The sequence below is a fragment of the Lates calcarifer genome, linkage group LG17 (genome assembly GCF_001640805.2).
Source record: "Lates calcarifer isolate ASB-BC8 linkage group LG17, TLL_Latcal_v3, whole genome shotgun sequence".
NCBI classification, from domain to species: domain Eukaryota; kingdom Metazoa; phylum Chordata; class Actinopteri; family Centropomidae; genus Lates; species Lates calcarifer.
In genome coordinates this window covers 8,168,349-8,178,597 of record NC_066849.1, presented here as the reverse complement: position 1 = coordinate 8,178,597, position 10,249 = coordinate 8,168,349, and the positions used below count along the sequence as shown (strand labels likewise).

Below are 10,249 nucleotides of genomic sequence, written 5' to 3'. Positions count from 1 at the left end.
ATACCTGCAAAACAAATGACATTCCCATCAAACCCTCAAACTACTTTGTGTTTAGTCCTAATCAATGCCACCAGGCTAAACTAAGATAGGTGAACATGATAAATATCATACCTGCTAAATGTCAGAATGTTAGCATTGTCACTGTGCATATTAGCATTCAGCTCAAAGCACCACAGTCCACAGCCTTAAGGTCTACTCACATTATTGCAGTAAAATACGGGTCTTGCATTGCAGAGTGTTTACCATTCTTGACACTGTGCTAAATGGTGGTACAAAGCTAATGTTAGCAAGAATGCTACATTTCAGAGTGCTTTTGCAACAAGTCTTGAACTTGTTTTACTCTGTATCCTCTACATGCATTTCTTACAGACGGTATAGGCAGCTGCAGCTCAGTAGATACAGCAGGTTATCCATTAAACTCAGGGTCAATCCCTTGATCTGTCCCAGCGAGAGACTGAACCTCCAATTGCTCCCAGTGGTCAGGCATGTGCCTTGCATAGCTGCTCTTTGAATTAGAGTGTGACTGTGTGTGAATGAGGCACATTGTAAATTGCTTTGGATAAAAGCTCTATATAAATGCATTCAGTGTCCATTACTTTAAACTCATCAGACCATTTAGTGACCCCACATACCTTGTACAGAGGCAGCGGAGCATTCGTTTTATTTCTCCTCTCATTCAATCAGGGGTTCCCCTTAACTCTGATTTGTATCTTCTTGAAGAAAAAACTGTACCCAAACACATGTTGTTCAAATCAACAGTTTCAAGACTTTTATTTCTTCCAGAACATTCATCCATTTTCTAGTGGCAAACGTACTCTGTAATAAAGGTATGTGCATAGTGCAATTGGTGAACCAGGTAGCATAGAAGTGCAGTATGTTAAATAGCAGTTACTGTAGCTTTGTATTTCTGCTAATTCAGCCCTAGTGATTACTCTCAGCCAAACAATACATGCTCACTAAAGTCTAAGCTAAGACGCTATCATAAAATAAAGCTCTATGTATTTAAAGTGCAAATATTTTAAGAGCTAGTGCAATATTTACTACTTGGCCTGCTCAGCTCTGATGATGAGATTGCCAGGTCTTAGTTAATGAGAAAAATGACTCACATTGTGCCAGAGGGTTGCTAACCAAGCATGGCACCCGGTTACAGGCAATTACACTTTGTACAATCAGAACTTACAGGGCATCTTGGATTTTTTCCATACAGTGAGGCAGATCATCCCGTCTCACCCAGTAATGAATGTTTTCACCCTGGCACTGGGATCCTGGCTTAGGCTGGGGCTCAGTGCGCAGGAGCCACAGCGGGGGCCAAAAAATATGTTCCCCCCCCCCCCACACACACACACATACAAACACACACACGTAAACAAGGATATTCATGGCATCTGATCTGATGTGTGTCTGAGTGATGATCAAGCTACTGTTTAATCTTACAGTTTTCCGGCAACAGATGTGCTAACATACTCACTCCTTAAGATGATTGACTGACTGTAGACGAAAGGAAAATCACCCTATTAAAGATGTCACCCTTAATTTTACACAGCCTCACTTCTCTCTGGCAAATCTGCAAATGAGTACATCTTGTCTGTGAGTGTTTTACTTTAAAAGCGATGAATGGAGTCTGGCTGCTAGGCGACAGTTGCTGCAGTCAAATCTAAAATTGCACCCCCCCTTCCTGCTCTCAGTCTTTCCACTTTTAAATCACCCTTGTGGCATTCATGGGGATGCTGTTACTGCTCTTCCTCCTTGTCAAATTATCTGTAGGGCTTTTCGTCACTTCAGTACCACCTGCTGTTTCATCCTTGTTCTTGCGGAAACAGTAGACCCCATAAAGGCGGAATTTTTTATCTGGGAAGCCCAGGTGTCGGACGCCTGGCTGGGATCCTCCACAGCGGGAACGGGGGTTGACTATTGGGTAACGAACACTTCCATCCTCCATCCAGCCGGCTTCACAGCGGTCCAGAAGCTGGAACTTCCATGCTGCATACAGCTGACCCACTTTGGCCACCACAGAACCATCTCGAATGCAAGCCTTCATCGCCTCCACATAGTTCACCTTTTTAAAGCGTTTGAGGAAGTACACTTTGCCTGGGGGGGAATATAGAGGGAGAAGAGAGGAGAGTATGTTTGTTGTAAGAACATGTGAAAAGGTGAAGGGAAACAGAGGAAGAGCATTGTTCAGGAGGGCAAAAGGAAAGAAAGAGAGAGAAGTGAGTGAGAGAGAGGGGAGCCCCTGAGACAAGCTGAGCCCCGAGGGTAGATATTCTTAGTCTTCTTGGCCTCGCTGCGTGATTGTGTTCAGAATATCAACCCATTCAAACAACTGTCTGGGCAGCTGCTCAAAATCGAAAGGCAATACTCTGTCAGCAGACCGCACTCTAACTCGAGATTACTCTTAAAACGCTTCCATTTTTGCTTTCATCTCACCTCTAGGGAGACTTTTCGCCTGGCAATATTAAAGAAATGGGTGTCCTGATTGGTTGAATTGTTTGTAGTGAGCTGGATCACAACATAGCTTCTCGTAAGAAAGAAACAAAGGATAAAAAACCTAACCAAAAATTTTCCGAACAACTGCTATCATGAAAATTGTGTCCACAACCTCAGTTCTGCACTTGGCTCAGCTATTGATTTTGTGCTTGTTTATGTGACTGGTGGCTATTAGAGAGGCAGAATATTGTCTCATATTTCCCCAGGGGACATTCAGTAAATACCTTCCAGCTGGACTGAGCAACAGTATCGGTCACGACCACTGCAGAAACCTCCTGCCCACAACAGACTGTCCACAATAATTAACACACAAGGGAAGCCATGAGCAATCGTTTAAGGTTTCTGTCATACTACCTTTTTCTCACTGAGGAAAGGAACTGTTTCTTTTTTCACAGCCAAGGCTGTCCCAGAATGGGTTTGCGATTCAAATGAAGAGCTTTGTCTTCTATCTATTTAGTTATTAAAATGCATAAGAAGTTCTAGTTCTCTTTCAAACTTCAAAGATGTCCATGCTAGTTTGAATTTGGGTTTTTCCAAACTGAATTTTAAAAATTCCCTATTAACCAATGATGCACTGTACTAACACAGTAAATGTTTTAAGACGTGTAGTTCCAAATTTTAGGAAATACGCTTAGTTGCTTTTGTGAGTTAGGTGATAAAACTGATACTTGTCTCATGTCTGTAGGCTAAATATGAAACTACAGCCAGTTGCTTGTTAGCTTAGCTTAGCCCAAAGACTGAAAGAAGAGGAAAAGGGCCAGTCTGGCCTCATATGACTCTAACAAAATCTACCTACTAGCGTCTAAAGCTCACAAATTAACAGGTTACATCCAATAACCTGTACGAGTACTAGCTATTTGTTGTACAATATGAGATGTATCAATTTCCTTAGCTCAACACAAAACCAAATAAAGTGTATTTCCCAAAATAACAAACTTTATAACCAGTGCTGACTTGTTTCAATTACCAAGAGACTACACATAAGTTTCATGCTGAAAAAAAAAAAAAAAAAAAACTAATCCAGCCTCCTACTTTCCCAAGTTTGTTTGAGCTTATGAACCTGGAGGTGGCATGTGTGATAGAGACACTCGCAGACTCTCTGAGGGAATGTGATGTAAATCAAAGAACTGGGAGATGAAAGCCAGTGCTTGGCACCCAGAGGACAGTGTGGCCCTAGCAGGGCTGAATCAACACAGCCTGATCTAAATCCAATAGCCTTAGGCCTGCAAGATCACAGGCAGAGATCAGAGACATGGGCCTCATTTCCCCACGGTCCAACACTCATGATACATCCTCTTTCTATACGGTATCACAACAATCTAGCTCCTCCAGTGTCTTGCTCTCTTCCAATCATGAGCCACAGATGCTACATACTGGACTTGATGTTGATGTTTAGGTGTATGATCATGTACAAAGTGTTTCTGATCTTCAGATACACACACGCATGTGCACACCACTGCAGTGGCCAGCCTACATATCTCTCTTTTTCTCACCATTGAGCTTGGAAGTGAAGCAAAAAGCGTCATAGCGCTCATCTTCCTTATGCCTGTAGCCATAGTTACGGACACCAGCGGGGTTGTCCTTGCGGCCGCACTGGTCTCTGGGATGAGAGATAGGGTACTGGACTGAGCCGTCCTCCAGCCATCCAGCATTACACCAATCTAGTCCTTCAAGCCAGGCCTGCGGAAGGAGATAATGTAGGTTAGTGGGTCATACTGAAGGATTAAAGACATTGTTAAGAGGAGGAAGAATGAGGTTTATCTCCCCTGACATAACTCCATTAGTCTGGTCTTTAATGTATAAGGATTTTTTTAAATGGGAGGATGGACCTGCAGTAAAATGTCTGGTCCTGTCATATGCATATTGTTAATTTCAGACTCACTACTGCTGGGTTGTAGCCTGTAGGTGCATCATTACATCTAAATATAAGCCTATTAAATTTATGTACTACAGCTCTGCATAGATCCTTGGTAGTGATCTGTAACTACTACCCTATCCTTTTTCTGCCTGGAATATGACAGAGTTCACATGCTTGAACTGCAGGGATGGTGTAAATTTACCTTGTGCAGTTGAGAGTGGGAGGCCAGGATGGCGTCCTGCTGTTTGCAGGCATCCTCAGCCTGGTGGTAGTTGAGCTTATAGCGCCCCTCGCGGGGATAGTAGGGAAACACTACACCTACAGGTGAAAGGAGAGAGTCTAGTGTTTAGTGTGAGGCTGTAAAGTTACGAATTTCACCTCAATCTCTTGTGAGCTGAAACAGTTTGATAACAACAATAACAAGTACAACTGAGATATAGATATGTCGTAGCTTTGACCAAATCTCCTCCAGATCGAGCTAATTCCTGACCTTCCAGGTCAAGGTTGACAAATCCTGTGTCGTCTTCCATGTCATTAGTGACTTCACACTCGTAACGTCCATAGTCCTCCAGTGTGACATTTTGGATGATCACTGAGGCGTCACCTGGTCCTGCCTGCTCCAGAAACACACGGCCTCGGTACGATCCAAATACACGCTGCTGCCTGGAGAGATCAACAGGAATTTAAGTTCCTGAAAAGTTGCTAAGAGCACAACAAGAAATAAATTCTTCAGGGATCAACTCTAGAGGGATACTTGAAGAGCTGTGCATTTTTTTACAAATGGGTTCATAAAAATACTCACTCCATAGAAACATGATCTGTTTTAAGTAGTATACCATGGTAGCAAAAGGAAATCAGTCAGTCAGATCAACAAACACTATTGTTGGTTTGAACCCTACAACTGAGGAACAGGAAAGTTTTATCAAAACAATAGCTACAGATTGACTGACTGAAAAATGAAGATGCAGAATTTACCTTCCAAGTGCCACAAAGACATCCTCAAACTGCAGCGCGTCTGTCACTTTGGTCCATTTAATCCTGATCCGAGCAGGATCGGTGTTCTCTGGCTCGTGATGGAATCTGCAGGGCAGAGTTATGGAGCCACCACGATGTGTCACCACTTTACCAGGAGCAGTCTGCACGATGACCGCTCCAGTGTCATCCTCTGTGGAAAGGAAGACACAAAAGGCTGAATCATCAATACTTAAAACATTTGCAGAATTATATTGATAAAATTAAAATGTTTTCTTTACTTTTGCTGGTCTGTCTACTTATATTTATACTTGATGATTTTGACTTTATCTCATCATTGACACAGTACTGCTCTTATGGCCAGAAATGTATATTTTGAATTGTGTAAATTAGTTAAATTAGTGGTAAATATTCATTAAAATGGTGCATGCAAATGAATGCCCAAGGAATTCAGTTCAGTCAAGTCCTTTCAGTGCTGTTTGCAATCCCCCTTGACACTGCCAGTATTTGTAATTCGTGTTCTAATTGTAAAATTCAATCTCTGATTCTCTTTGTGAGGGATATAACAGCAGGATGCCTGTAGAATTGAACCAGCTTCAGCTTATAAAGCCTGTGCTGTTTACTTGTGCTGTAACATTAGTGCCTCAACATTTGGCATATCAATACTGGAGAACTTTTTCTCTTTTTTTTTCAGTCAAAGGGTCCAGTGTAGAGTTTAGTCTCTCTTCTGCCCAGATCTGTCAACTTATTTTCCCACTCCAAAATATCAACCTCAACCTCTGCCGAGAGCAATTCACCAAAATGACCCAAGACTAATGGTAAGTGCAGGCCTCACCATCCAAATGGGCAATAACAAGAACTAGTTTGCATTTTTGGCAGACATTTGTTTAGACGCCGTTTGCGTTTTGTGTGTGTGCTTGCCTAGGCAACCAAAGAGTACGCACATGACAAGTGTGGTGTAAACATTTAAAACATTTAATGAGCGGCTGCAAGAGGTTCTCTGCTATGTTGTGACCAGATAAAGGCACCTACAATTATCCGTGCCAGTCAGCAATTAGTCCTGTCACTGCTTACTGCTCTCTGCAAAGTTGTTTATCACCAGCAGCCATCAAAAGCATGTTTGATCAAAACTTAAAGCACATTATTTCCCAACACTGAAGGCTGCGCTGCGACACACTGATGTTAGGACAAACAACACCATGTTACCATTTCATTAAGGAGACAGCAGTTAACAGACAGTCCTGACAGCAGGAGTGCTGGTAAAAACTGGTGGTGTTTGCAGATGGGGAGGGTTTATGTCCTTGTCATGGCATTAGTGACTGCTGCTGGTTAGTCAGGGTGCCTGTGTGAAGGACTGGAGATCTGAAGCTGATGGTATGCACCTCTACATGCATTATACTGTCCTGGTAAAACTAGAGGCTGAAAAAAAGCAGCAAGCAGCTGTTTATTAGAGAACTTTGAATAAACCCACTGTACACCATCTGCTCATCACAAAACAGCTGACAGACAAACAACAGCTAACTGGAGACTTAGTTGAGACTAAAACAGGGAGAAAAGGAGAGTAAATATTGGACAGGTGGCTCTAAACACGACTGGATGATTTTGCTGCTCTGTGCCTGTTTGCAGGCAATTGTTTCCTAACATACTGTATTTGGCAATAATATGACTGGGGAGTGTGTGTCAGTCAGAGTTCCTCTGCCCCCAGGTGGCCAAAAATCATTTAATGCAGCTTTAAGCACAATTGTGGGTCCCTTTATTCAGAAGGAAATATGATTCCCTTTACTCCACTGCATTTATCTAGTGGCTGTAGGTTCTAGTTACTTTACTTAATCTGCAAAGCAAAGTTTGGTTATTAAGATTTTATGTGCAAAACATATGAAGAGCATATAATATAGGGTATAATGTTGCTATTACACTACCCAAAAAGTCAATCTGCTGCATCATGAAATGACCCCTATACACTGATACATTAGTGATAATCATCCAATAACACATTATATATGGAATAAATTCTGAACATTATAAGTACTGTATGCAGATACTATTTCTGTACTTTTAATTAGGTAAAAACGTGAATGCAGGAGTTTAACTTATAATAAACTATCTTTACATTGTGAAAGGAGTAAATGATGTAAATACTGTACTTATACCACTAACTCCAGTAAAATCAATCTACATCATCATCTCTGAGCAGTTCTGTTGGGACAGTACCTGGTAGGCAGAAGCAGGAATTCAATCATTCGAGATTATCTTACTAATACAAAAACAACTGTATTTCTGTCAGCTTCTGCTCTATAGATAATGTAGACATCCAGGTCTCATGCAGTCGATTGTTTTAATCCCTAGTGTCATCAGTTTTCTTGGCAAGTAAATAAATGGAGTTTATCGCAGTTGTCAGATAAATACTTTGGAGCAGTGTTATTAATGGCTTTGCTAATGTATTAAACTGAATTCTAGGGTTGTGATGATTCTTAGTGATAAGTGTAGAAAAATGAGTCAGGTTGAGTGTGTTTCTACAGTCCAGTACCACATACAATGTCTCAATAACACCACCAAAATACTGCATTAAAACCTGTGGGTAACTATTCCAAAGCTTCTTCAGTTAGATAATCATGTGAGTGGATTTGATTTTCTCCTCTCTGTATGTAATGTGGAGACTTCTGGATCGTGAAACCCAGGAGGAGATTTAACAAGTGTATTCTTCCTGGTTTCAAAGGGTGCTACTATATAAGTCTAAAAGTGAGCCAGCAGAGGTTATTAAAACCGTTCAACCATTCAGCCATCTCACCACTGCGTGAAAAGGATCTCTGCAGTGGGCCTATGCACTGTATCTTTGATGAATTTGGGCACATTTCATCTGCGCATATTGCTTCACCAATGAGCATCGTACAAAACATGAAAGATTAAAATGTCCTTACCGAGAACATGCACCACTTTTCTCCTTCCCTTCTCTATTTCAGCGGGCAGGGAAGTCACTGAGAGGGCAGAAGTCAGGATGAAAACCACAAAGAACATTTCCCCAAAGGCCGGAGGCCGAGACCACTTTAAGAGCTGCAGGAAAGGACAGAGAAACAGAGAAACAGGAGCATCACAGATTCACCTAAAGAAGAGGAACTTGAAAAAAATGGCACAGTGATATTCCAGGGGCACAGCAGAGACCTAAAAATATATTGGTGAAGAGAAGCAGTGGTATCAAGGTCAACAACATCCTGGTATTCACCCTAAAAAGTTGATGGCAATAACAACTTTGGTATGAAAGTGGCATCTACTGTACTTACAAACAGCAGTAGACTATAACCACACATTTCTCATGCACCCATGGGCAAAATCCTAAAGTCCCCAGCATTTTTTCTGAGTCACGCTGAAACCTCCAAACATAACACCAGTGAGAACTCAACCTGTGTTTAAAAAGTGTTTAAATGCTGATTAGCTTAGCTGGTCAGTGAAATCTGGAAAAAGGCAACAGACAACTGACTGCTCCAATTTTCTCAAAACAAGAAACTACAGTTTCTGTGTTTGGTTTGAAAGTCACGCTGGCTTTAACCTGCCAGCTCTGTCACTCACAGTCACAGTATGAAAAGAAGAGATAGTCCTCATGGGATAGTCAAAACTTAAAGCTTGTTTGGCTCTTCTTCATCCATGGTGCCAAGTGCCAACTGAAGGATCAGGAAGCATTTGGAAAGTTCTGAGGGAGAAAGGCTTGCATCAGAGGAGGCCAGTGGTAAACAGAAGAATATATGAAAATAGGTGCAACACATTTGAAAACTCTCATTAGAGTATATGAGCAGTCTCCTCTGGCAGTGAACAATGATGGATCACCTTGCTGAGTAACACTGTTCTTCCTGGAAGTTACTGCTGTCTGTTCTGGTCAAGTGCTCATTATCTGTACGAGCTCTTTCTAGGTGGGAGTGTGTAATGGGTGCACAGAGCACTACAGTGAGTGGCTTGTGTGTTTTGACCCAGTATACTGTGTGTGACACCAGTGGTGGTGATGCTGCATAAATCCATAATGGATTGCAGAGGAGGCAGCTCTGTGAAAAATAAAAACTTTCAACACATGCTCAGATACATAGGTTGGTTTTTTAACATCATTGTGGGTGGAATAACAACAAAATAAAAAGAGTCAGCTGGGTATTCTGTTACTGTATGCACTGCTAGAGGTCTGCATTGTCAGTGTCACCTGTGAATAATCGCCTCCTCTGAAACAGCACTGCTGCAGTACATTAACATGAGAATATGAAGACAGGCCTCTGTGTAGCAGAGTTACTAAAGCAGCTACTTCACATGCACAATGCACACTATAAACAGCCCTGCTGCATCATTTTTTCTCAAGGTTAGTCCAGTGATCATCCCCTGCAGTTCTCATGCAGCACAGAGAACTGCAGAGCAGAGCCTCACTATTTGAGCACAGAAGTGAACTTACCATGGCTATCACAACAGGATTAATGCCTGGATGAAGCAGATGTGCCGCTCTGCGCCGTTTAACTCCTCAGCCAGGCTAAATGTTGTTCCGCAGCAGCACTCACCTCTCTCCTCCTCTCTCTCCTCTCTATCTCTCCCCCTCTCTGTGTGTTTCCAGTCCCATCCCTAGTCTCTCGCACTGCAGGGGAACCACCGGTATTTGTGGGTCCCGCAGTCCTCCGATGACGCAGCACACATTTGATTGTGCAGACGGTGTGGATAATTCACTCCCAGCAATGATTTCACACTGATTTAATGTTTGTGACTGTGTTTCTCTATGTTATTGAAGTCCATTAGAGTGACACTTATTGCTTGGACTGTCACACTTAGTTTCAGTTAATGCAGTGAAATCACATTGACTTTCAGCCAGAACATTGTTGCTATTAAAGTACAATTGAAATAATGGAAGCTGTTTGTGTTGATGACTGCAGATTGAGACTGATCGTTTTATTCAGGACAAATCAAATTCTT

At 42.0% G+C, this 10,249-nt stretch overlaps 1 protein-coding gene across 2 annotated transcripts; it reads right to left on the bottom strand.

The window, feature by feature from the left end:
• Positions 1-743: 743 nt before the first annotated feature.
• Positions 744-9,972, bottom strand: hapln4 (hyaluronan and proteoglycan link protein 4). Of its 2 annotated transcripts, none has more exons than XM_018670364.2 (7): positions 9,741-9,972; positions 8,236-8,368; positions 5,321-5,510; positions 4,836-5,008; positions 4,548-4,663; positions 3,981-4,167; positions 744-2,088 (listed from the first exon to the last, which is right to left on the bottom strand). In XM_018670364.2, the coding sequence occupies exons 1-7, from the start codon at positions 9,741-9,743 to the stop codon at positions 1,697-1,699; spliced, it is 1,194 nt and encodes a 397-aa protein (XP_018525880.1). In that variant the 5' UTR covers positions 9,744-9,972; the 3' UTR covers positions 744-1,696. The 2 variants fall into 2 exon arrangements, with proteins under 2 accessions (XP_018525880.1, XP_050933351.1); XM_051077394.1 differs by lacking the exon at positions 9,741-9,972 and adding an exon at positions 8,882-8,974.
• Between the last annotated feature and the right edge of the window lie 277 nt (positions 9,973-10,249).

Excerpts from the sequence above, each read along its gene's own strand:
- hapln4 (XM_051077394.1), bottom strand. The coding sequence starts at position 8,914 with ATGAGGACTATCTCTTCTTTTCATACTGTGACT. Across the intron at positions 5,511-8,235 it reads AAAAGTGGTGCATGTTCTCG|AGGATGACACTGGAGCGGTC; the intron begins GTAAGGACATTT and ends TCCTTTCCACAG. Across the intron at positions 5,009-5,320 it reads GTCTTTGTGGCACTTGGAAG|GCAGCAGCGTGTATTTGGAT; the intron begins GTAAATTCTGCA and ends TGATCTCTCCAG.